Source organism: Paramormyrops kingsleyae, chromosome 21, assembly GCF_048594095.1.
Source record: "Paramormyrops kingsleyae isolate MSU_618 chromosome 21, PKINGS_0.4, whole genome shotgun sequence".
NCBI classification, from domain to species: Eukaryota; Metazoa; Chordata; class Actinopteri; order Osteoglossiformes; family Mormyridae; genus Paramormyrops; species Paramormyrops kingsleyae.
Window position 1 is genome coordinate 19,832,375 of NC_132817.1, and position 27,373 is coordinate 19,859,747.

Consider the following 27,373-nt stretch of genomic DNA (forward strand, 5'->3'; position numbering starts at 1 on the left):
CAGATGAGTTAGTTGTGTTGCCAAACATCATGTTAATAGTGAGAAACTGGTGCTGACAAATGCGATGCATTTATTGCGCATGCGCACGATATATTGCACAGCCCTGAAACATCATCGGAGTAGTGTGTGTGTTTGCAGAGTGTGACTGGCCTGTGATGGATTGGCGTTCCGTCCAGACTGCCCCCACCCTCGTGGTCTGTCCCGCCCGGGGTAGGCTCCGCCCCCCTCCGTGATGCTGCCCAGGATAAGTGGTCAGAAGATTGATTGGATAAATAACTCTTTGCAGCTGAGAATCACGTGACCATGAGTTGTACTGCAAAAAAAAAATAAAACAAGTATGAGGCTTTTTGTATTCAGAAGCAACGTGAGACGGTGCCACATGGATCCCCCTCCCCCACTGTAAAACGCCCCTCTGAGAGATGAAAAGCATGACTTACAATGGCAGTGATTGTGTTCTAAGAGAATGAATGCCCTGTGTCTGGGCGTGTCCTGCTGCTATGGTGACGAAACCCCGGAGAACAGGGACCAGGTGTCCGTTTGCCCCCCCGCTGGTACTGACATCAGGGGTCAGCTGAGGTCACCGCCAGCCTTCTGATGGTGCTTGTTTGCCCGTCCTGTACGCCTGTCCTGTTTGACCAGTGTAGCTACACTGTCGCAGCTGGTCGCTGGGATCGTCGTGGGCGGGCCGGCGCGTAGCTCAGTGGGTTAGACCTCTGTACTTGTGTTCAGAAGGTCACTGGTTCGAATTCCGTCCTTGGCAGAATAGTCGTATGTCAGTGGGGCCCTTGAGCAAGGCCCCCGAAGCCCCAAAATGGCCCCAGATAAGTCTCAAAGGAGAGCATGATGGGATACGACCAAAGAAGCATTTCCTATGTAGCTGTACTTGCGTACACGGCAATTAAAGAATCCTTTCATCTGAAAAATGGCCCCGTCATCTCTGGGTGACGGATATTTGGCGTGACTGGCCGTATTCCCTGTGCTGAAGTAGAGGAGGTATGAGGTTATTAACTGGCAGGAGCCGCTCCGTTAAATTAGCCAGAGGGTCAACACAGCGGCGTGTTTGCCGGCAGTGCCCCACACTGCACTGTCACGCCGCTGTCACACAGCAGCGGGCGACGACCGTGTCCTGGTTTCTCATTGCCCTCCGTCCCCATTGTGCTGCCCCCCCCCTCCCCACCACTGCACGCCGCACCTGCGTCTTTCAGCATCAGGTGTCGCTCTTTTTGTCTGAAGACCGTAGGTGCTTGTGGTCGGTGCCCGATCCGCTGGATTTTTCCCGTCAGTGAGTGGGATCCCTGGACCTGTTCCGACCGTGGACGAGCGTGTGTTGATTTTTAACCGTGCTTTTTCGCTTTCTGAAAAAGCTGGGATCTCCCTTGAGGATTTCCCGCAATTGATCCGTTTGCACTGCCAGAAATGTTTGTTTTCTTGACTAAACTCTATAGCTGGAAGCATCTCAATTTTAATACATTTTGTAAAATATTTGCTTTACAATGTGTGTTTTTAAAAATCTATTTGGCCCATACTTTTTTAAATGCCATTCAATGACCTGAAATCCCAACCAGGGTTCTCTCTGCTGCCTGCCATAAGCTCTAGCCCCCCTCACAACCCTCTATGTGTACGTGGACAGAGATGGATGGTTGCTAGAAACAGTATGGTAGTGAAATTGGTAACTCCATGAGTTTAGGGGTCAGTTTCTGCCTCCTGGCTCTGTGTGTGGAATGTGTACTTTACCCTGATATCTGTGTGGTTCTCCTCCTGCAGGCCAAGTGAATGGTTGCTTGCAAATTGCCCTTGCTGAGTGATATTGCCCTTGCTGAGTGATATTGCCCTCGCTGAGTGATATTGCCCTCGCTGAGTGATATTGCCCCCTCTCAAGACTCAGCGTGACCCTGAACAGTATCACATGTACAGCGGTTATGCAAGATGGATGGATTATTTATTTTTTTTATATTGTAAAGTGTATTACTCTTATCTGTTCTAATTTCCATTAACAAAATGATAACCATATATGTAAATTTGTAAATTTAAATACCCATTTAGTAATTATCTTTTGCATGAGTTGTTTTTGCAAATCAGTTGATGACCTGAATATGGTCACCCCTTACAAACACTTCACAGAGAATAAATATATTAACTCCTGTTCAGTGTTACCATAGTTATAAAAATTAATGGTATACTGGGATGCTAAGTACTGTATTATAAAACCATAATAAGGAACATCCTCCACTACATTTTCTTGTTATTATGTAACTGTGATTAGATTGTTGAAGTTAAATAATATGAGTTAGTATGAAATATGGGGGTTTGAACTGTCAGGCTCTAAAAGAGATGAAGCTTCGCTGAAAATGGAGTTTTAAGATCACCGTGTTCTGAAGACCCGGAGATGAAAACCATGATTCCCTTTCATGAATTGATTGTTCCCTCAATTAGGAAATTCCTTCAGAATCGTGAATCGATTCCTTCATTAATGCCCCGTCCCCCATCAATTTGCTTTTCCGTTGTGGAAGATCGCTTTCATGTTTAATAAAATTATATTCAAGTCGTATTGCATTTATTTTAATGTAGGCTATTAATTTTATTTTTTTATTAAACCTTTAAATGTATTCACTGTTAACAGGAAAAAAAATTTGTCAGGAATTTGATGATATTGCTTTTAGTGGCACATCTGAAGGGCAGTATTACTGCAGAGTCACCGTGACAGTAATGATGCTTCGAGTCGCATGGTTATAATTAACCGTCGTCACTGGCTGGTGTGACCCACTACCCATTGGCTACTCTGTAGGTTCCCACTTGGTTAACTCAAAGAATATCTGACCGTACAGAGTAAGCCTGACCGCTCCCATTCTTCTGGAGCCCCTACTGTCATTTATCTGGGTCACAGCAGACGTCCTGCAGGATGATGTCTTTGGAGTTTGGATTTGTGTGGTTTAATTCATCCATGCTATTAAATTTGTATAATCCTAGCCTGTTATTCACAGAGAAGATTTATACCAGCGGTCTAATATTCTTTTTGTTTGGAGAAGGAAAAACCGGATGACCTTATGTATATATGCAACAGATTTAGCACAACCCAGTTAAAACGGTCAAGCAAAATTGTTGATGGTGTTTACTCTTATTTTGACATTCGGAAACTGCACGTATTGTTATGTTTACATGCTGCCTCTTAGGTAAAAGTTTGATTTTCCTTATAAGGAAAATGAATCTCCAGATGGGAAGTTTGTGAGCCTTTGTGCCAGGAAGAGGCGACGTTTGGCTGCACTGGTCTCATTCTGAAGATTATTTTTACCCAGAGTTCCTTCCGGAGTTACATTCAGGATTGCGTGCACGCAGACAGTGATTAAGTGCCGCCAGGTTTTCTTGCTGAGCAGGCTTTTGTAACTCATGTGCAGATACACAGCAACTGCTGTTCAAATGGTGTGAACCCCAGCTGTTAGCTACACGGCTTTGAGGTGTGCATATAGGATCATATAGGGATGAGGTGTGCATATAGGGATGAGGTGTGCATATAGGGATGTCTGAGTAGGAAACGACACGCGAAGCATGCGCATGCTATACAGCGGCAGCCAATGGGAGACGGAGCAGTGGCTACAATCAGTTGCCGTGGTAATTAATGACCAGTCCTGTGCCAATCATAGAAGTTCAGCTGGCCCTAATCGCCCAATGAAGGATGAGTGGGGCTACCTGGGTAGTTTGTTTTTATATATATAAAATATAATCTTGTATGTTAATTTATAAGAACTGAACATTTGCATGCCCTTCATTCTTAATTTTGGGCCACATTGAGCTTTGTGTATGGTATTTATTAAAATAATAAATGTATTATATGCTTTGTACCGTTTAATAGAGGCTTGTATCCAATATAACATATTTAATGTCCGACATAAATCATACAGGGTGTTTTGCTGAAGAAAGGTCTCTTGCCAGCTGCCTCCTGGGGTTGAAAATGGCACCATGCTGACCCTGTCTGTGATTGTTTAGCATTTTCCTGTTTTTCTTCCTGAATTTTGTACTTTTTATTATTTTTTTTAATGATCTGTGGGTTCGTTGTTTTTCAGCCAGTTTCACTCCCTGCTGGCAGTTAGGTTGCCCCCCCGCTTTTGGCCCTGGATCCACGGTTTTCCCAGCAATGCCAAGATCTATATCAAATTTTAAAGGGGAAGGGGGTCATCCTTGAACTCCAGTGCACACTGCCCACTTGCATTAAGGACTTAAGAACAGATGCAGTTCCTTCTCCCTGGATCAATAATTCAGGGCCCATGCATTGTTAAAGATGGACGAGTACGAATGCTGTCGGTTGTCTCTCCGTGCAGGAGTTGGTCTCCGGCTTTGACGGTGGGGTCGGTCGCTGCGGAAAGCCCAGAGGAAGAGCGTCTGCCCGACGGCGGGGATGAGGAAGAGCAGGAGCGTGCTGACCGTGTCGCCCGACGATGTGAGTAACTTATGGGGGGGGGGGGGTGCATGTCTCCCCCACCCTCTCGCTTCCTACGCCCCTATGTTAAACTAGACCAATGGATCTCAAACTATCCAACACTAGTGAAAGGAGTGGCCCTCTCTAGTGGTATTTGAAGGTATTTGTGTGTGTTAAGGATTGGCCGTAATGGTGGTGACACCCCCACAGCCGGCAACTTTTACCAAGCCCCCATCCCCAGTCGTCAACTTTGCCACTGGTAAATGGAGAGCCTAATATTTTCCAAGCTGGTATGCGATGTAATGTAAGAAATTTGAAAACCACTGAACTTGGATGTTCAAATCCTACAGCACAGTTGAAATAAGTTCACAGTTGCAATCATCAAAAAAATTGCTTTGTTTCCAAAATGATTCATCTTTTAACAGCGTTTCAGACTCTGTGAAGTAGCCGTTCCCTGTTGTGACCAATACCAAAGCGCTCTGTTGCCACAGATCCAGTACATTTTTTGAAATAGCGGGAAGTAGCCTCATTAAATGCAGGGGTGTCCACAAAGCAAAATAAACATCTGAGAAAACCTGCCCGGACGATTGGCTGCTTCGACGCACTCGCTGCGTTGGCGGGGAGAGAAAATGAAGGCGCAAACCTAGAGATTCATCGCACGCTGCCGGCTTGAAATGACAGAGGTGGGGCCTGCCGGTGACTGGAGACAGGAGGCGTCCATCAACATGCCGGGATGAAAAGGCGTCAGTGCCAAAGTGAGCCATGGGCATCTGATGAAGGCGAAGCGGCTGGCTTCTGCCAGTGGGGAATGTGGAGGGAAAGGTCGGCCCATCTCTGTGTTCTCTCAGGGTTTGAGACTTTATTGTACGTTATTCGAGGCCCCTTGATGATCTAGACTGCAGGAACTTTATGCTTTGTGGCTTCCTTATGTGTTCTGCCTTTTGCACCACTTCCTTCTCAAGAATGCTTTCCAAAGCCCTGCATTCCTCACCACTTCCTGCTCACTTCTCACTTCCAACACCCTGCATTCCTCACCACTTCCTGCTCACATCTAACACCCTGCATTCCTCACCACTTCCTGCTCACATCTAACACCCTGCATTCCTCACCACTTCCTGCTCACTTCTCACTTCTAACACCCTGCATTCCTCACCACTTCCTGCTCACTTCTCACTTCCAACACCCTGCATTCCTCACCACTTCCTGCTCACTTCTCACTTCTAACACCCTGCATTCCTCACCACTTCCTGCTCACTTCTCACTTCCAACACCCTGCATTCCTCACCACTTCCTGCTCACTTCTCACTTCCAACACCCTGCATTCCTCACCACTTCCTGCTCACTTCTAACACCCTGCATTCCTCACCACTTCCTGCTCACTTCTAACACCCTGCATTCCTCACCACTTCCTGCTCACTTCTCACTTCCAACACCCTGCATTTCTCACCATTTTTTACTCACAATCCACTTCCGGCACTTCTTACTGCTTCCCAAGTACCACAATTACTTACCAAGTACCACAATTACTTACCAAGTACCACAAGTACTTACCACCCCAGCTTCTAAAACTCTGCATTTCTCACCACTTCCCACTCAATTCCTGCCTTTGATGGTCAACCATGCCAAAGCAGATCTTTTTTTTTTTTTTTTTATAAAAATTCTCATGGCAATAATGGGAGACCTGCAGAGGTGATCCTTAGCGGAATTAATTTTTAAGTTGTTTTTTTCTACATCACAAATGCTGTACATGTGGTCCTTTCGACGTTTCACACCAGCGACTCCCAAATAAATATAGACCAGAGATCAAGGCCCCCTGTCACTAATGTGCGATCACGTTAACAACCAAGAACCACGTGACACATCTCTGCAGACCCCCTATGCTGGGTGTATGGACCCCTAGGGCACATGTACCTCAGTCTGAAACCCCCCCGCTGTAAAGCTTCTCAGTGAATTTTAGTCCCTAGAGAGCGCTACAGCATAAACCATAAAAAGGGGGAAGTTTAAAGGGGGAAAAACTCACAATCGCACATCAGCATCCATTTCAATAACAATAATATAAAATTATTATTTTCTCTTTATTGATTATCAGCGTTAAAACTGACCAGGCTGTTAACTATTAGATGATTAGTTCGTACCCTGTGCTGCACTTTTGGGGCCTTTTTGTTATTTTGTGATTCCAAAATAACAATTATGCTCATTTCCTCCTGTTAAGTCCTTTAATTGTGTTTTTATCCCCTTTTTTCCCCCCTTCCAATTTTAACTTTAACAATTTGAATTTAAAACCTCCACACACAGCTAAAGCCAATTTAATAACGTGTCACTTCCCTTGCCATCATTGACCTTTTGAGCTGCCTGAATCACTGGAGAAGTGAGAACCCCACTGGTTCGGTTAATGATGGCCGACTTGGAGAATTTCCTCAGCTATGGATTGTCAGTGTAAAAAAAGACCCCAGTGTACAGTACCCCCCCCCCCCCCCCACTCAGGGAGGGTGTGGGTGTGGTTTTAAAATCCGGTGCTCAGCGGGTGAGATTGTCTCTACTGTGGCTCCATCCTTCAAGAAGATAGGATGCTAACAAAACTAACGACGTATCATAATCCGGCATAAGCGATCCCCTCCGCATCTTCAGGGTACGCCGGGGAGCGCAGGCCGTGTTCGCATATGTGGGGGTGCCCCACCTTGTTTGGATCACGTCCGCCTGGCTGGGGGGGCGATGCCTCGAGTTGACGGGTCGGCTGACACGTGGCGGGGCCAGATTAAGTGAAATCCCGCCTCTCTGCGGGGGCCAATCGCACAACTCCGCTCTCAGCGGGGGCCAATTGCACAACTCCGCTCTCAGCGGGGGCCAATCGCACAACTCCGCTCTCTGCGGGGGCCAAGGGAGCCAAGCAAAGGTGTCAGAGCCAGAAGCCTCCCTTTAAATCCCAGGGAGTCGAAATGTGGAATTCCACCCCATAAAATAGCCCTGTAAATCGCTGGGAAACGACAGCGTTTGTTTTTTCAGCTTAACCATTTGGGCTGCTTGGCTCTTAAAATGCGCAGCCATGCGGCCTTGATGCGGTTGCCATGGCAATCTGTGCTCCTCATTCATTCATACCGTTGCGTGATAACTTTGCAGGAGAAGTACTCATCTGTACCCTGGTTTGTCTGTGTGTGTGTGTCTATTTCTTAGGGGGATGAATGAAGTCAAATTAAATATTGGGGGGTACAGGTCCCCCTAGTTCCTACCCCCCTTGGACCTTCTCACGTTTGAGGTTTCAGGCAGCAGAAGCTTCCAGATTCTTCAGGAATCCCCTCGTTTTTGGTTTTCATAGCGTCAGCTGGGGAGACGTTACTTGTTGCCATCGAGGATGTGGCACGTGTGCTGGGGCAGGGTGGGGGTTGCGGGGTGGGGGTTGCTTGTGTGCCCTCGTATTCGAACGTGACGGGAACTTTCTTAAAATGTGACTGCAGCTCGTACGGTAGCAGTGATGGATGTACTCGCGTTGACAGCCTGCTCTGCTCGTTCTGCTGCTCAGGCCGGCAGATCAGACGGATCTCATTTTCCAAGAGAGCTTCACTGGATTGGCAGTGAGATACAGTGGAGCGGTTTCCTTATGGTACAGACGGCCGGCTGGTGGATGAGGCCGAGACTAGAGCCGGTATCTCAGTCATGTTTTCGAAGCCCAGGAAGTATGTGCTGCGGCAGAGAACCACAATTTAGAGGAAGTATGTTTTGCACTTCCTGTTCCACAGTCTAATAACTGTGTCTGTAACCAAAAGTCCTAGCAGTGTTTTCCTGTTGTACCTTTAGGCTACTCGAGATAATTGTCATTCACTGACCTTTTTCCAGTGGTTTAAATAAAAACCAGTCAAACCGTAAAGTACATGTTGATATCAGTGTGATAACCGCTTAATTTATCGCATATTTTGCGCCCCCTCCAGGGCTGTGCTGGTACTGCAATGCATCAGTAAGTGACGGGTGCAGCTCTGGATTCCCTGAGAGCCATATCACGGGGTTTGGGGCTGTTTGGAACCCGAATGGGTCATGCCGGTTCCAGGCAGTCGGCAGCATTCTCCAAGTGGTGTAAGAATGGCTAATCCGCCTCTTTGGTCCAGCCTCCCGCGGTGTGGCCGTATGGGGTCAGCAGGAGACCAGCCGAGAGCTGTCTGCCGTTACCGCAACCCCCCCGCCCCCCCCGCCCCCCCCGCCCCCCCAGGCTCTGCATGCTGGACCGTCAGTGTGATCTCCTCCTTGCTAAGCCTGGCGCATGCTGCCACGCCCTGGCGAGCATCCGCTGATGTCGCCTCTGCATGCAAGATCGTTTGATCTGTCGCAGTAAAAACTAAGCAACAACAAAAAAAAAAATTGGATAATCTGTCCAGAAGAGTTTTTTATTTTTTAAAATCTACCATGTCTGTTTCCATATGGAGTGACGGGGAATTTGAGATGGAGAGCTCACCGTTCCGCTGACGCTTGCTTGATACCTCTGTCACTCCCGTGCTCTTCATGTCTTCTGTCGCATGCCGTGTCTTTCTTTCATGCATCCAGCTTCTGAAATGAGGGAGGCTCATTGGATGACAGAGAGCCCGCACACCTTGCCAAAGGGTTCCTGTCCCCCCCCAGGGGTGAGAGAGATTTGACAGTGCATATGGTTGCTAGTCCCGCGAGAGCTTTTGAAGGGAATTGTGTCCTAGGAATGACAACATGAACGTGAAACGTCTTTAGCTGTAACTGAATATACGTTGTCAGTCTATCTTACCTTAAACCCTGTGCTTTGGGTTGGGCTCCATGTTGATGTTACGCTAAATGAATAAGTGGCTGAGTTAGGATGACCCTTACATATACCATCAGTGCTGGAGACCGGAAAGAAACCACTTTGATGCCGCCCAGGAAAAGTGGGCCTTGACTGTCCCTTGATGCTTTCATCTTTGTGATGTAATGAGTAAATCCAGCTTCCTGTTTTCCATTGGCTAGTGAAGGTCAGGTGGAGGGGAATGATAGCCAATGGGAGCTTCTTCCTTATGTATGAGTTCTTGGTCTGTTTTTTTCACTTCTATGAATATAACATTCATATCTCCAAAGTGGGAAGCAAAAGTGCACCACGAAATGGGGATGATGTAATACATATGGGGGGGGGATTATTTCATTAGTTTGATTTCATTGGTTTCCAATCTGGTTTTGTCTCACTGGTTAACCCACTTCCCCTTGGTTACTTTCTGGGTTCCCTCAGGGATAAACCCACTGGTGGCTGACGGCTCGGGACGCTCCCACACGCAATGCTGACATCTCGTCTTCCTCGTCACCAGCTAAAGATACCAGCTTATGAAGTTCTGCCACACACATTAAAAAATGATGCAAATCAGATTAGATGAAAATCTTCTACATACAGCAGCAAGGGTCAAAAGGCCCCAGACAAACATACATTCAGTGCAAAACCGTCAAGTTGCGAAGACGTAACAAAGTGCAAACAAATTAAAATAGAATCCTGAAAAACAATATTATAGAATATTAATGAAATAAATACTGAGAGGAGAAATGAATACATCAGCAGATGGTAATGTGCAATTAAAAATAAACACCAGACTCTTACCAGTGCTAGGGGTGGGACTCTTTCTGACATATTTGACCTGGGGTGGGGGCAACATGTTTGGAGAAATACATAAAGGCCTTTCTGTGCCAATCAAAATATCGAGGTAATGTGTCTAATAAAAGGAAACGCGGTGCAGTGAGGTCCAGTTTGCCACAGAAAGCCTTCGTGGTGCTTGCAGTCAGCACTGGAGAGGTTCCACCATGTCTGTGTTCCAGGGTGCTGCACAGCATGCATAGAAAGTGGAATCAGTCAAGTGGACAGTGCAGGACACCATGTCCTTAATAACTCCCCAAGATCGTGTAGGACATAATAAATGAGTAATAGCATTTTAAGCTCCCCGCTCTTAAGTAATTACACAGTGATGTTTCTTGGCTGTGGTTCATCTTATGTTCTACAAAGGCAAAACATTACAAAGGACTTCGTGAATCACAGTATGTTTTGAATCACTGGCATTTAAATAGCGGGTGGGGAGTCTGACTGTGTTTAATGTTGAGTTTGTCAACTGTCAAATGGACTCAATCTGGAGCAGGTCCTACGTCATTAACCTTCCAGGCCACCGCAGTGGAGACGTCGTTTTCTTCTACAGCCCTTCGCACTCATCTGGGATTGTCGCAGTTAGGATTTGGGACTGTGTGCTCGGTTATGGTGCCATCTAGTGGATGTGAACTAACGGAACGTGTTTGTTGTCGCCGTGTATATTGCGCTGTTATTAAAATGAGTACACATTTAGTTTTGTGTTTTTTTTTTTATGAAAAGTGAAATTAAAATGTTGTTCACCTGTGTAATTTCTTCTTATTTTTTCCCATTTTAATATATTATTATACTGTTTCCAGGCTGGGGTTTGTAGCACGCCTGTAACCCGGTATTTGTCTAAGTGCTTATGGGTGGGTAGTTGGGATTGCAGCACACGACTGGTGTAGCTCTACATGCTTATTAGAACAAAAGCCTGAACGTGGATTACGGCTGATCTCCCTGCTGCTCTAACGGTTAATAGAAGTATGGAGGGCTGACACTCGTATGATTAATACTTTGATTAAGTCTTTGGATCTCGCGCTGCGTACGTGGTCCTCTGTGATAAGCTGTTAAATCATTTCGGCATTTATTAAGGCCATTTGAAATACAATGGGTCTGATGCCCCCCCCCCCCCCGTTTTATGTTATAGGACAGTAGGGAGGACTGTGAGGTCACTGAGCCCTCCACTGCCTACACCCTGGGTGTCGACTTGCGTCGGGGACGCAGGCGTCACTCTGGCACCTTACAGCTGCCCCCGTTGTCATGGAGACAGGCCGAGAGGTCGCGCACCCCCGATGATGACCTGATGTCCCGGCCTACCACCCTGCCCTTTATGAACCCGCCCCGCATCGACATCACACCTGTCGACCCCGAAAGGTGAGTCTGCGCTGCCCCACCCAACCCTAACCCTTTTACCATCCTCTGCTCGCCCGCGTTTTCCTCTCAGAAGTACAATCATTCTTCCGAAAACTCAGCGCTTGTCCAACGCTTTTCAGGGCCCTAAGCAATATTTGATTAACCTTGTTCTCATTTGTCATCATTTTTTTTTCCCCACTCTGACGGGCTGATCAGATAGAAGCGCCCCCTGATGGCCACTGTGCTCTAAGCAGCCACTTAGTTCACTTGTGCTTTGGACTTGTCCTGAAAAATCTCACTAGCCTGAGAATTTGATACATTTTTGGTGGATATTACATACTATTTATACTTTATTGAGCTTGCATTGTCTCCTTTTATAGCACAGGATGTCAGTGATAAACACTTGCATTTCCTAGCAGGCCCTTTTTCGATCAGTCTGAGATCAGTCTCTGTGTCGGTCTGAGATCAGTCTCTGTGTCGGTCTGAGATCAGTCTCTGTGTCGGTCAGACCCCTAAACAAGCTGCTGCAGTTTTTACTGACATACCACCACTGTAAGGAAAGTGCTGGAAACACAACTCCGTGCCCGACACCAGCACATCTCTGATGCAGCTGTACTGCCCCACACAGGCCAAACACAGCAGCTACACGGAGACCCAAACTGTGAAAAAGGGCGTTTTGCCTTGGTTATGCTGTCAATTTTGTAATTACTGAAATTTTCACACACTTTTTTTTTTTTTTTTCTTCAAAACCAACCATAGTTGAACTAAGATATTTTGTCACCTGATAAAAACTGATCCTAAGACACCCTTTGCACGGCAATGAGTCTGTTACCAATGATGTCCAGTCATCAGGAATCAGACTCACTGCCCAGGCTGCATGTCTCTGAGCCGTCAGAGAGACACTGGGCTCAGCGTCAGTGTGCCCATATGTTACAGCTAATGAGATGATAATTGTGCTTGTCAGAAATAGAACGCATAAGGACTCGGGGCTGTTTACCCATGAACCTTTTATGCAAAACCAAAACTATCCTAGCTGTGTGCCTCTTTAAATACCTTGAGGATGGATTCAGAAGTTTTTTGTTAGCGGGCTTGCATAATTTAGGAGGTTTTCATAAGGCAGCTTCTATTGTAGATATCAAACGGATGCACAGTCTAGTCCAGACAGCTTTCTGAAAATAATACAGTTTACACACTGTTCTTAACAGTGTGAGAAATATTTTGTAAGATTTTTACAAATCTTATTCCCTATGTGTGACAAAAACCTCTGGAATTGTCTTAAAGGGAATTCTGAACATTATGTATTTTGATGTCCAAAAAATTAGTTAAGTCTTCGCCTTGCGCTAATTGCTTTAGTACGTGTGTTACAGCAGGATGTCTAGTGCGTAGATATTGCAGCCATGCAGATGGTGGTCTTGCTGTTTCTGCAACTTAACAGAAGAGGGCGATCTTACTACAAAATGAGCCTGAGTGCTTGTTTTTTATTTTCTTGCTAGCAGGGCTTATCTAGTAATCAGTTACCCAAAGGTATTCACCATCAACGGTATACGTCTTATTTGACATTTTGTTTAAAGTCCTTAATCCAAAAAATTAAAGGCAGCAGTGCTGGGAAATGAATTACGTGGATGGATATTATGTATATGCTTGTATATAGTAAAGGAGACTCGTGGCGTGCTGCTTTGGTCACACTTTACAATTGTCACAATCGGTTTTTGGCCTCGGTATTTATGCACGTTTGCCCCACCGGCTCAGCCATCTCCGTGCAAAGTCTCCGCAGGGAAAAGTGGAGCAGCTGCGCCGTAATAAAATCTGGGAGATTAAAAGCGGTGCCGGGTCTCTGAGCGCCGCAGCTGCCGTGCGACGCACGACTGGCCCATTAACCCGAACGCCCGCTAATCGCCTCTTAATTTGCAGACATCCGAGGGGCCTCTTCCTCCGTGTGCCGGTCCTGGGCGCTGCTTTCAGCCTTCTGCCGGTTAACGGCCCCAACTCGCTGTCTTGCCTGGGTTATATATTATGATTAGTGACACTATGCAGATCCTTGCCGCACCTCCAGATTAAGTAACACTTAACAGTGTTAAGTTAACACTGACTCACTCTCTTCGTCTCCTCTCATGGGCTGATTAGTGTTGTTACTGGATGGTTTCCTTTTTCATGGAAAAAATGTCCGGTTGTTTAACTGGCCGTAATATAACCTTTTCACCTTGTTAAAGTCACTTATGGCTTTATAATGGTCAGGGGTGTTTATTTTTTTCCCCGTCGTTTCCTTAGCCAAAGCCGTATCTCACGTCATCGTCCGAATTCTGGTTTCCATGTAGTGAATTATGACGAATCTGGATCAGGGGCGGACTGGCAACAAAAAGCAGCCTGGGAATTTGGGGGGTCCCCAAAATGTATTTCCTGGTGCCCAACTCGTCGTTCGATCTCGGCGTGTTTCCAGGTCGATGATTAATATGATTGATGCATTATTTCATTGGTGGCAAAACAGACACGGCTGTTTATCTATTTATATATAATTATATATGTGTGTGTGTGTGTGTATGTTTGTATGTATGTGTGTGTGTATATACACACGCACATATATATATATATATATATATATATATATATATATATATATATATATGTGCGTGTGTATATACACACACACATACATACAAACATACACACACACACACACATATATAATTATATATAAATAGATAAACAGCCGTGTCTGTTTTGCCACCAATGAAATAATGCATCAATCATATTAATCATCGACCTGGAAACACGCCGAGATCGAACGACGAGTTGGGCACCAGGAAATACATTTTGGGGACCCCCCAAATTCCCAGGCTGCTTTTTGTTGCCAGTCCGCCCCTGATCCAGATTCGTCATAATTCACTACATGGAAATGTATATATATAATGTACAGACATTCACATACATAGGTACACATATATACGTGTGTGTGTGTGTGTGTGTATAAAATATGTAAACAAACAGCTGTGGCTGTGCACCAATCATTAATCATCGACCTGGAGACACAGCGAGATCGACCCTCGGCTTGGGCACCGGGGAACAGTGGCGGTCTGCCGGGAAAGTGGCCGTACATCCTGATGCCCAGCCTGAGCCTGGTCTGGAGTCAGTGAGCGGTCTGCCGGGAAAGTGGCCGTACATCCTGATGCCCAGCCTGAGCCTGGTCTGGAGTCAGTGAGCGGTCTGCCGGGAAAGTGGCCGTACATCCTGATGCCCAGCCTGAGCCTGGTCTGGAGTCAGTGAGCGGTCTGCCGGGAAAGTGGCCGCACATCCTGATGCCCAGCCTGAGCCTGGTCTGGAGTCAGTGAGCGGTCTGCCGGGAAAGTGGCCGTACATCCTGATGCTCAGCCTGAGCCTGGTCTGGAGTCAGTGAGCGGTCTGCCGGGAAAGTGGCCGTACATCCTGATGCTCAGCCTGAGCCTGGTCTGGAATCAGTGTGGACTTTCCACCAGAGATTTCTGCTGGATTTGAACTGTGGGTTACTGCGTTACGGTCTGTGCAGAATACAGCGTTCGCCTTGTTTCTTAAATGATGATTTAAAGCATGCAGTGATATTTTTTATGAACGGCATCCACAGTTTGGTTTCAGTATCATTTGGTGGCATCATTCGAGTTACAAGATACTTGAAAAACAGTGGACAGTGATTAATGATCGTTATCTGACGAGTGGCCATGTGTTGTGTTATTTCCAGATGAAATTTGATAATTTTTGGTAAGATCTGGAGAAATTGGATGGTTTATAAACAGAACACTGCTGGATTTTGATTGCGGTTGTATCCATTTACCACACTGGTCATATTGTGATGAAGCAAGCAAGCCAGATTGATGAAGTTTGTGTGTTTATGTGCTGTTTATGAATTGTCGTGTCCGTGTGCATGCACACACACACACACACACACACACACACACACGTCACTGTCATTTGATTCACTGTCGGAATTGATAACCCTTCTCTGTGACAGGTGTGCACTGGCTTTTGAGAAAGATCACTGACTGTGTTGCACTGTGTGTTCTGGTGCCTTCGCAGAAATCTTGGGGCCTCTACTGCTTTGTCCAGATTCTGTTAATGCCCAGGCAAGTGACCAAGTCATGGACTCATCACTGGAAAGCAAAAACACACTGATCAAATGTAAATAACCATTTAAACTGAAAAGAGGATTCATGCTGATTAATTATTTTGACTAATGACTTCTGACTCGCAATCAGGGTTTTAATAATATGCACATCTGCCACGTGGTAATGATGGGATTCAAGGCAATTGCGACTTTCTTAGCGGAATAAGTGAACAGATTTGTTTTATACGCGATGCTGCAGTCCTCAGCCGAGAGGTGCTGTAGCCTAGCAGTGCCTGTCACACGTTTAATTACACTCTGAAACTGCGGTCCTTTCCAATTCATTTGACGAAATTGGCCGTTTTCAGGCTTTTAGGCTCCTATTTGCATTAGGGATGCACAAACGCGCCTGTCTGTGCGGGAGGCATTCTGCTGATTAGCCCGACTGCGCTAATGAATGGCGCAGCGTGATGCTGGCAGCGGCTGCCTGCGGGACAGCGGCTGCATGCGGGACGGCAGCCCGCTAATCATGCCGCCGTGTGAGGGCTGCAATTAAGGCTCAACGGCGCACGAACCGTCGCCTCTGCCCCGCTTTGGCCATTTAAACCAGAAATGTGAACGGAAAATCCGCCGCACTCAAAGGTGGTGATTTTGCTGCTCGTGCTAGTGAGAGTGTCAGGAAGCGTACAGACGAGAACCTTGTTAATCTTGAAGAAAATCACAGAAAAAAAAAAAAAAACACGGGGATATTCACCGCTACTGTAACCAGCAGCTGCCTCTACTGGTACTGGCTTATTTTGTTTACAGAATTTGTTTGGTATTTCTTAGGACCAGTTCAGTGGGTGTTTTCAGCACGATTCCCAGTGAACCTCGCGTAGGATAGAGGTTTTCTGTTTCAGCGTGAAATGTTTATATTAGTTGAGCTATTCCTCAGGCCCCTGGTTCCTCACTGGGAGACCAAGGTCACATCCCAGGAAACCAGTCATCTTTGCGTAATTGATCGTGATGTTTAAAAAGTCACACTGGGCTTTTCTTTTGGGACTAGCCTTGCTAACCAGGGACTGGAACATTGTGCTGTGAACTGGCCGGAGGCAAAGGTCCAGTTCCTGAGGCGTGTCGGCCATATTGACCGTCTCCCCCACCATGTGACTTGGGCACAGGTCTCAGCAGAGGGCTGGAAGTGTGATGTTGGAGCACCTAAAGAAAAATACAGAATCGCTTTTTTATGTAAGTTAGGTATGTTCATTTTAAAGATGCCTTTACCCCAAGTAACATGGAATTTTTATACATTAGCATAGCACAGTACATCCACCCCTCTATTCATTTTCTGTAATCGTTTGTCTTGTTCAGGGTCGCGGGGGTTACGGTGCAAGGTAGGGAACACCCCAGGATGGAGAGCCAACCCATCACCCTAGCACAAGACAATATTGCTGAATTCCTTTATTAAGCGGCATAGTGATGGCCTAATGGTTGCTGGTTTGAATCCCCGACCAGTAAGGTACCGCTGACGTATCCTGAACTAGGTACCGCCCCCCCACACTGCTCCCCAGGTGCTAAATAATAGCTGCCCACTGCTATGTCACATATGGGTTAAATCCAGGGGACACATTTTGTTGTGTGCTGTGATTCGTCAACAGTGACAATTAATCACTTTCATTGTTCAATAGTAGGTCTCAAAACAACAACCATCTGGTTATAATTACATGTCCTTGCTAGCTGCTCTGCATAGCTCAAGAATGTATCCGTTCTTTGATTTACAGTACGCGATTATCCCTGACTCTCTCATGCCAGTGATGCTGGTATTTATGATACAGGCAGTATGCCCTGTTGTTGCTTTTAAGCATTCTTGTGATTATTTTCCCCTCCTTTTTATTTAATAAAATATGAAAAATATTCTACAGACCAAGCAGTGGAAAAATCCCCGGTCAGGCTGCAGTTAGAGGAGGCATGTCATGACAGGGCTGATAATTTGTGTGGTGACATCAGGGAAATTTTATTTCCAGAGCAACAAGCTCTTTGTCCTCCCGTGGTCTGCTCCGGTTTGGCCGCACGTGCCAATGGGAATAGCCTCCGTCTCGCGGTGAATTAACCACGTCGTGTTTCGGGCTGGCGGTTTCCTGCATTCCTGTCTGACTTTGGCGGCAGCTTTGTTAGGTCACAAGTCATCAGAATGCAGTGCCAGTACCGCAGCCTCTGGGAGACGATCTCCTTCGCCAAGCCCGGCGAGGTATATCCCTGCCGTCAAAGCAGTCGGGAGCCAATCAGAAACCAGAGGGGGGTGGAGCCTGTATCCACTGCGAAAATCTTCGACTTATGACTGTTTTTTTTCTCTCTCTAAATCCTCAGTGAACATTTGTGAGTATCCATGCTAGCTTCCCTGCTGTCATTTTCTATTTTATTTTTTTTTTCCCGTGGTTTATCCCGGAAGGTGATGATCATTTTCAGTCTAACAAGGGAGAATTTTCTGCCCCTAAATCTCCTCGGGGGCAACTTCTGGATGGGAGTGTTGTTTGGACCGGGACCCTAATGAATAATTCATAAGGGTGGATTTTTGGGGGAATGAATGGCTCCATTGAATGATAGTGTGTACTTTGTAGATATACCGTAGCAACCAGGAGGCTTTCGACGCAGAGCGAAGGAGAGCATGGGAGCGTGAGAGAGAGAGAGGGAGAGAGGGAGGGAGGGAGGGGGAAGAGAGAGCAGAGGAGCATAGCTTTCTGTCAGGAGGTGTAGCTGTTCTTTGAGAGCGCTCTCCATTGAAGCTGTCGGCTAGCGGGAGCTCGTGGGAGCAGGCTGTGCGTGTCGTTAGCGCCCCCCACGGGGGTCCAGAGCCGCTCCGGAGGGGCCGCCGAGCGTGGGATCGCCACCCCCGTCCCGAGCCGAAATGTCTGAGAGGGAGGGCGTGCTAGGGGAGCCGGACCAGCGCGTCCGAGCCTTCAAGGAGCACCTGAGGCTGGAGTTGGAGCCCCCCCGCGGGGCTGGCAAGGGGGCCATCTCCCCTAGGGCCTCCCCCCGCAGCTCCCCGCGCCTCTTCAGGAAGCTGATGGTCAACAAGAGCATCCGGCAACGGCGTCGCTTCACCGTGGCGCATACGTGGTAAGGACCGGTGTGCGGACCGGCACAGGGGGGGGCCAAAGTCCGTAAAGCAGGAAAACCAAGTTCCTCATCCGACCCTCCGCTGTCCTGCTTGCCTGGCTCCATACTGGAATATGATACTTACCGCCTGTTTGTGTGGAACTTTTCTTTCTCTCTCTCTGAAGTTTTATCGCTTTAAGAAACGATAAGTTTGATTTGTCGTACTTAGTCTGTATTTAGCTATCGGATGTACATTGGAGCTGCAGTGAATGTTTCAGTGCGTGCGGACGTGCTGATTGACGTCTGTTCGGCTAGTTTGAACACCGATCTAATTATGGGTCGTGTGCTGTGCCTGACATTCCACCGGTGGGTACAGACCGATTTCGCCTCTCCGCCTGTGTGCCGTTCTGATCTGCACGTCTCCGCCGTGCCGATGTAACACGCGTGTGGAAGACGCGCTCCGTTTCTACCCACAGTCCTCCCACTGCTATCGTGGATACCTTTTAGAATAGTACACGGTTATCGTGGGCGAGGGGGGGGTGATGCTGGGACGCAGTGACGCACAGAAAAAAAACCACTACAAAAGCTAAATATAAACATAACTGCACAATACTCATTTCTGGTCCTGGATGGGTGGAGTTGATAAAAAGAGGTCTGGGCTTTCAGATTCTGTCTGAGCAAAGGACCTGTTCGCTTCTGTTGGTTCTGATTGTGTTCTGCTGCCCCACACGACCTGCTTCTTTGTCACCGGGGATGGAAACGGTTTTGCACCCATAATCCTTAACCCAATGTGGCACAGACGTCACTTCACTTCTATAACCGTTTTATTAGAGCGGCGTGAATTCGCTCCTGTTTCATGGGGGCTGCCGCCGCTCTTGGTTTAATTCCGGAAACACGGCAAAGTCCTTCTGGGATTTTGTGAAAACCTTTTGCAATTTAATTTTTTTTTTTAATCCCTTCCTGCTTCTTTGAGATTTGACTAAAGAGAAAAAGCAAAACCCCCCACCACGATTATTTAAGTTAAAAATGCTAATAATAGTGGATGTAATGATATGACTGATAGGAATGACTTATAATAAGCATTAAATGGTCCTTCTGCAGACATCAAGGGTGGGTTTAGCAAGTCGTTTTCATTTGTTTCTGGTTGTGTGTGTGTGTGTGTGTGTGTGTGTGTGTGTGTGTGTGCACGTGCCTGTGTGTTCAGGTGCATTTGTGTCTCTGTGCACTTGCATTTGTGTGTGTGTGTGCGCGTTTCTGTGCACACGGGCATTTGTGTGTGCGCATGTGCATTTATGCATGCTTGTGTGTGTACGCATTTGTGTGTGTGTGTCTGTGTGTGTGTGTGTGTCTGTGTGCGTGCGTGCGTGTGTGTGTGTGTGTGTGCACTTATGCTACAATATTGACATCACATCAGGATGTTTCGTCAGCACTGGCACGCAGCTGGCTGCAGAACCGTGACTGAAAGGCTTCTGCCTGCCCGTTGTGTGTGTGGCTCAGATGGGGACCCTCGTGACAGGCAGCCATGCAGCGCAAACAGTGCAGACACAGTCGTGGGGGGAGGGCGTGTGTTAGGGGGGCAAAAGACGTGGAATTAGATGTTAACCCCAGAATGATCAGGAGCTGATTTGATCTACCTGGGTTGCAATGTCTATTGTTTGGTCGATGTTTTATTAGAATTTTAATTTGGATTAGTCACAGATGACCATTAGGTTTGACATAGATAAAAATGTTGTGAATATGGGTTTCAAATCCAGACACAACCTTTCTCATTAATCAGGTAGCTTTGTGTTGCTTTAAGATTTCTTTTTCTGTTATTTGCTTGAACCAAGATTATCTTACACGATAACAAAGCTCAAAATCGTGGTCATTATACAGTGTCATGTTGACTCGAAGGCCGTAGCTGGTCAGGATCTTTCTGAAATTGTGGGGCCTCTAGCAATAAGAAGCGATCAAATGTTTCATTGTCCCCCCCTGTCCTTATGTGACATGATTTCAGCCGCATGTGACGTAAGCTGAGCTCCTCAAGCGATCGCTGATTGCCTAAGGACGTTGTGGTTAGATGGGAAAACGTGCCTCATTTTAGCATTCCCTGTCACTGCATTAGAGATTTGTTCTTCTGTTCTGCTTCTTAATGGGCTGGGGATTTGCCTCAGAGCACTTCAGAACTGGGGGTCAGGAGCCCCTGGGTTTTTTCCATGAGAAACCCCTCTCGGAGATCTGCTCCGTTTCCGCCTCTTTAGAGGGCTCAGGATACAATTTGGCACCCAAAACAGCCCCTTTTAGTGTCTATGTATATAAAGGTCAATCAGCCCCCCAAAGGAACATGTGGTTTAAGAAGATAAGGACCAAAGAAATTCCCTTCAAACCCCAGTAAAGGATGCCTCAGTGCCAAAGCCGCGCGTCGAAATCCACGTAATCCGCAGTTAGCAAAAGCCGGACGTAGAGTAAATAACAACGTAAGGTGACCCCGCCTCACAATTAGCGTGGGAAAAACAATCTCTAGGGCGAAACCACACGAGGGCTCTGTTGAGAAGGGAGATTAGGTTCATGGGAGAGGCCGTAAATTGCACAAGGTCAGTGTATCCATGGACACGTTTCACATCTGCCAACGTGGGCAATTGCTCGTTACCGGAGCTTATAATTAAATTTGGGCACACGAGCAGGAGATAATGACGAGTCTCATCTGGTTTCTATTAAGACTTAAAGCCCATGTTCTCTTTGGTGTGGTAGTCGCCTTTGGTCCCACACTGACTGATTCAGTTGGTTCCCCGAAGGACTTTCTGATCTTTTTTTGGCTTCGGTTTTGACTCTCGTCACTGAGGAACTGGTCACAATAGGTTTATTTCTCAAACACTTCCCCCCCCCCCCCCCCATTAAAACATGTTTAAGGTTGTTGGTGTGTAAGACCCCTGCCTTCTGTAACCACGTTTGGGATCATGGGCGGATTGGCCGTGGATGACTAGGCGGGCAGTTGTCTGAACACTTGGCGCGAGGATGGTCTCTCCTGCTGTGTAACCCCAGCAGCCAGCCTGCAAGAGTCTGACAAGGAGGATTTTGTCGATCTGTTTGTTTCAGGTTCAGGCGTCCGTTAAGCCAGCCCGGCTTATCTGTCTCTCTTTTCCGCCCAGTTTCTGACTTTGTTGTATTCCTTTGTGAAATGGGGTATGGGGGAAATTTCTTGGAAGAAGACTCAGTTTCTTAGTGAGGATTTTTTTTTTTTTTCATCTGAAAAAGTCTCCAGGTGCTTTTCTAGATTAAAAAGCTATTACTGTCTGAAGGAAAAAGCTGTTCCTCAAATATGGCTGAATTAAGAGCTACAAGAGTTTTGCGGGCCGCTGTTATAGACGTAGTCAATCGCAGCTCCATAAAACCGATTCAGCGCCCTCCCAGCCTGTTGAAAGCCTGGAAGAATTCCTTAACTCTGTGATGGCTCTGCTTGTTGTAAAAGCGAACTGCAGAAATAAACCAGGAACGGAAGGTGTTGCTCCCTGCAAGTTGGCTCCTCTTGACATTTTGACGTTACTTGGTTTTTGTCAGCAGTGACATTCACGCTGGCCCTACCAAGGGATGGCGTACTTCTCGCTGGGCTTCAGGCTGAGGGCTGTGAGTTGCAACAGAAAGCTTTGTCTGGGTCCTCTGCAAGCATCGCACTACACCGGCCATTCAGTGGCTCATGTTCTTTGGTATTGTTATAATACTCCCATTCCTCCGTTGCTCTGCTTTTTGTTCCAATCGCAATTGTGCAGTTCTTAGCCAATCTGCTGTGAATTGGGGCCAGCGGGTCTTAATGGCCAGCTGGTGCACTTCCCTGAAGGTCGAGAGATCATGGTACTGCAGGAAGTCACAAAGTGGCTTTGACACAAATGATTCCACAGAGTGCGTTTGTCACACCTAACACAGCGCAGGGGATTTCGAGTCTGGGGTGACGAGTGAGGACATGACCGTGGGAGTGTAAGTTTAGCCGAACTGCGATCACAACAGTCAGTAGGCGGCCTTGTGTTTTGGTTTGACTATCACTTTTTGTCATTTCTAGTTTCCGGCTTGATTAACGTCGAAGTGGTTGTGTTTTTTTAGCCAGAACCCCTCCCATGAATCTTTCGTTTAATCTCCATAATGCCGTCCTTTGATCCTGGCTTTTTTGTGGTCTCTTACGTTGGGCAGATATTTTTGAAGGGTGATTGGCAACTGTGATTACCATTTAACACTTCCTTTTTTGGCAGTCTCCAATTACCATAACCTTCTCTGGCCATTTGTGCTCCTGTCCAATTTTAATCTTGTCCTTGTTATCGGTACCATGGGTTTTTATAAGATCAAACCTTGACAAAGACTGGTTTTCATTTCTCCAACATGATACCGGTTCCAGGAGCTTGTACTTTGAGTTAAAGAGGAATTGTCCCTGTGTGGACTTCTGCAGTCTGCTGTTTGACATTACAGCAAGAGTCAATTAGTATCATTGCTATTAGCAAAAAGGCTAAGTGGCCAGGCTCTGCCCTTGCCTGACATGTCCTGCTATCAATTTACTTGCACTAAGGAGAACATATCACCAGGGCATGGTTGATATCCAGTTTTGGGGCAAACACTGGGAAAGGTGTCAAATCTTTAAATGCACCTTATAAAGTACGGAGTCTGTGTATGGCAAGGTTGGTTACTGCTGTTCTTAAGCAAAGTTATTGTGTTCAGAGTCTGTCAGGAAAGAATGAGGCTGGTGGGGAATTTGATATTAGTCAGGGTTAATTGCATCAATTTATTCACTGAAAGAGGCCATTATTTGCAAAGGCAGGAGCGGGTGTCTTGGGTTTCATGTTTGTGGTCAAAGAATTACAGGTTATTTAGTCGTCTTACTTTTCTGGATTTTTTTTAGTCGCATTGTGTATTTTCTTAGCAGTCGGCCATTTCTAAGCCACAGTACTCATTATACAGACAGACAGCCTGCAGCTGGTTATTCGCAACTCTGAGGGTTTCAATGCGTTCCTCAAGGGTTCTGTAGTATTTCCTCACATGATAATATATCAGAAGTCTGCCAAGTTATTTGACCCCCTAAACGTTCTGATGAGTGCAATTCACATTCAAGCAATGGAACGCCAGCTTTGATTACTCCTTAAAAATGAGGCCATTTTTTTACATATAAGTTACTCTCTACAGCCGGTAATTTTGAAATGAGAAGATATCCGATCACTGTTTCAGGTGTCCAACACGTAAAGGCTCAAGATTTCGATGTATTGATGGGTTGGGCTGTTTGCGCTTCTGCGCATGGCTGTTTGGCTTGTCAGATGCTCCAGCACCGTCTGAACAGCCTGTGCGCGCTCACTCACGACTCCGCTAATGAAATTTCTTCTCTCCCTTCCTGTGCCTCCCACATCTCTTCTGCTTACATGCCCTTTGTCACATTTTGGAGGAGTTACCATTGCCAATTTATGCTCTCTCCGTCTTTTACCCCAGTTCCAGTCCTACACGATTATTGCGGCAGAGACAATGGAGACGTGCAACACAGTCACCGCTTACGTGATAAACACAGAAATCTGTCGCGAGGCTTGATTCCACAAGTGAGACTGAACTGTCTGCTTCCACATACTTTTTCTGTAGCTGTGATTTTTATGTAAACTCACTTATTTCTTTTTAAGTTTTAAGCATTTTTTGCCGGTTTTAAATGAACGCTTTCTGAACTGTCTACTCCTGGAAACCTGTTTTGGATTCAATCATTTTTATTAGTTCTATATCTGATTTAAAAGGTCTTAGCAGTAGCTAAGACCTTTCCTTGATTTACTTTTTTATCTTTTGATTGTTTTCTGCCCCTTTAACCTGCTCTTTCTTTTTAAAGTAGTACGGCTGTTTGACCCCATTCATAGGTGACCAATATAGGTAGAGTGATTGAACTCTGAAAGGGTTTGTTTTATGACTTCTGTTGATCTTCCCTAAGGCATAATTGCACCTCCATTAAGCTCCATCTTTCTTTCTTTCTTTCTTTCTTTCTATTTTCCTCATCATTGTTTTTTGTCCCACTGACGGAGATAATCTGCTGCACAGTCAGTCTGGGCACCTGGTTTAATGTCCATTAAATCATTTTTGCTTTGGTCTGCGATGCAGTAAGCTTCAGTCATGTGCCATGATGAGAATTTCACACGTTGCAGGTTCCTTATGTCTCCAAGCAAATAATTAATTAGGTGTCTTTTGTGAGTGTCTGTGGTCTCTGTAGGTTATTTGAGTTCTTAGCAGAAATATCTCAAATAAGGAAGGAAAAATTAGATGTTCCCACTAACCCTTGTATTAAAAATCCTAATTTCTAATTTTTGTTTTTGGTTTTTAGATGTATTGCAACTTTGAGATTACTTTTTTATTGCATGTAGATTGCAGTGCTTTTTAAATATTGTGGGTTCTGCAAAATTAATGGTTATTTCAGTTTTCTCCCCACATGCGTATGCATGCATATGTGTAGCCTGAAGAGAATGCTTCACATTCAGCAGGAATGTCAGTCATCCAACTGATCTGTTTGTTTGATACTGTTTGTTTGGCATTGTGCCTTGGAACAGGCCAGAACAGGCTGAGCTACTCCAGCAACTAGGCAAGGTGGTAAAATATGAAACTGGTTCGATGTGACCAGCGTCACATCTTGTTTTGAGAAAAACTCTGAAATAGTAGCCTAAAAATAGCATTTTGGGAAATGTTTAGACTCCTGTCCGCTAATACTGGCTGTCGCTTTAACAAAAAGATACACAATGCTGATGATGATGATCGATGATGATACATACAGCCCATGATGCGTAATCCGCGCTGCTCACTGCTGAGGTTGATTTGTCATGCCTTGCCCCAATCGCTTTCTCCTCATAAGTACAGCAATTTGCAATTTCAACAGCAATTCTCAGGTAGGTCCCGAAAGGTCAAAATCATGACTCACAAAGCCCAGAGAGATGCACTGAAAACAAATGTCCTGCCTGGTTTTTTTTTTTTTTTTTTTTTTTTTTTTTTATTATTTTTTTTTTTATTGCCCACCACCACCCCCCCTCTTCGGAGGACAACTTTATTTTACATTACATTCAAGAGTAAAGATTGTGGCCGCTCCGAACTCACCAGTACCGTGGAAAAGGAGAAAAACAGGGGGGGTACAAAAACAACAGCGTAACAATAACAGACATCAATCACCATGGGGAGAGGGGGAGAGAGAAAAGAAAAAAAAAAAAAAGGTATACAGAAATAATAACACTAATAATGTAGGCGGGATGGAAAAAAGATGAAGTATAGGGGAATACAGAATACAAACAACCATAAGAAACATAACACTCATCAAACAACAAGAATTATAACAACATCAGTGATACTAATAATAATTAATACAAATCGGTATTATATATATGTAGCATACACACACGTAATCGTACCGTTATATATGTATATTTCAATTCCTAAATCTATAACATACCCTAAAAAGTAATAATAATAATGATATTGATCGCTCAACCAGTCTTGTATGCATGTGCAAGTGTAGGTGTGACCTGATTTGTCATTGGATGTGCTGGCATTTAATGCCGTCAGGGGAGGCGGCAGCACCCCCCCCCCCCCCAGGCCCAAGGCGAAGGCAGGAGAACCAGGCAACCGAGGCCACCCTACTGCCCCCCCGGCACAAGGGCCCACAGCCACGCATCCCAGAGACAACCACCCGCCCAACCCGAGAGGGAGCCCCACCCAGGGACTAAGGGGGCGCCAACCCCCGCACAGGGAGGCCCGCAGAGGGAGGACGGGCGGCGAGCCCCCCAGCCCCACCTGCAACCCCCCCACCGGGGCAGGCGGGTCCAGGGCCGAAGGGCCCCACCCACCGGGACCACCCCCCCCACCCCCCGGCGGACGGCCCCCCACACACCGGGGGAGCCCCAGCCCCCCCATCCCGTCCCCCGGGAGGACGGGCCGCTGCCCACCGCAGCGACCCGGCACGCCTCCCCCCCAACACTGCAGGATGATCCAAGGGGGGCCCATACAAAGAGCCCCCCCCCCACCCGGGAGCGGACCCGCGGCGACCGGGGAGCAGCAGACACCCCGCCCAGCCCAGACCGAACCCCCCAATCCGCCTAGCAGGGCCCAGAGTGTCCCAAGATTCCCCGGACCGCCCGCCAGGGCCCCACCACGGCGCAGCAGAGCCAAGCACCACCCGGCCCGCGGCCCAAGAGAGGAGGCCGCCCATACCCGCCAGGGCCACCCGAACCCCCCCATGATGGGTCTTCCCCCCGGCGGGCCACCCCACCCGCACAGGGCCAGAGACAGAGAGTTAGGGGGGGCCCCTCAGCCCCCATCCCCTCCCTGACCCATGTTGGTGTGAAGTGTGCATGTACATGTGTGAGAGAGTTGTGTGTTTATGTCTACATGTCTGCCTGGTTTTTGGCTACGTGCCACATGTTATGACTCTCAAAACAGTTGGACACCAGGGGTGTCATAGCTGCACAGTCTTTGCTGTCAACATCTGTTTTATGGCTTTTTACTGTATCTGTTCGTGTGTCAGGATATCGTGTAAGTAGCATTTTGAGCAGCATTCTGTTTGTTCTTGTGACTCTGCACCCAGGAGGACTTGCATATTTTGCCCTTCAGCGGGTGGCCAATTTACTCTTTCTATATACATTTTTTGGTATTATCCAATTTGCATTTTTATTTATAATGTGGTATTTTTTATCGTTTTGGGGGGGGGGGGGGTGCCATTTATTATGAAGGATGTATTTGTTTTTGAATTGGAGAATGAAGCTGTCCGTGAATGACGGGACGCGCACAGCCGGCTGCACTGCCCCCCGTCACGGGCGAAGCTCGGGCTCTCATACGGCCAGGGCGATTGCGCGGCATAAGCTGCCGGGGAACCTGAGAAAACGAGGAAGTGTCACGCGGACTCTAGGGCCGGATGTCT

At 46.7% G+C, this 27,373-nt stretch overlaps 1 protein-coding gene and 1 long non-coding RNA gene across 5 annotated transcripts in view; one reads left to right on the forward strand and one right to left on the reverse strand.

Moving 5' to 3' along the window:
* The window catches only part of LOC111841022 (3',5'-cyclic-AMP phosphodiesterase 4B-like), an 87,479-nt gene that overhangs the window by 11,395 nt on the left and 48,711 nt on the right, over nucleotides 1-27,373 (forward strand). For 2 of the 4 annotated variants that reach the window (XM_023806444.2, XM_023806446.2), the window contains exons 2-3: nucleotides 4,314-4,432; nucleotides 11,146-11,372. In XM_023806444.2, coding sequence (XP_023662212.1) covers nucleotides 4,391-4,432; nucleotides 11,146-11,372 — 269 coding nt within the window. In that variant the 5' untranslated portion in view covers nucleotides 4,314-4,390. Of the gene's footprint in view, nucleotides 1-4,313; nucleotides 4,433-11,145; nucleotides 11,373-18,157; nucleotides 18,517-27,373 lie in introns of those variants that run through there. The other 2 variants (XM_023806445.2, XM_023806448.2) reach the window with 2 other exon arrangements.
* LOC111841023 (uncharacterized) lies at nucleotides 144-9,274 on the reverse strand. Its single transcript, XR_002837580.2, has 3 exons — nucleotides 9,153-9,274; nucleotides 8,853-9,002; nucleotides 144-313 (listed from the first exon to the last, which is right to left on the reverse strand). It is a non-coding gene; the product is annotated as an uncharacterized lncRNA (long non-coding RNA).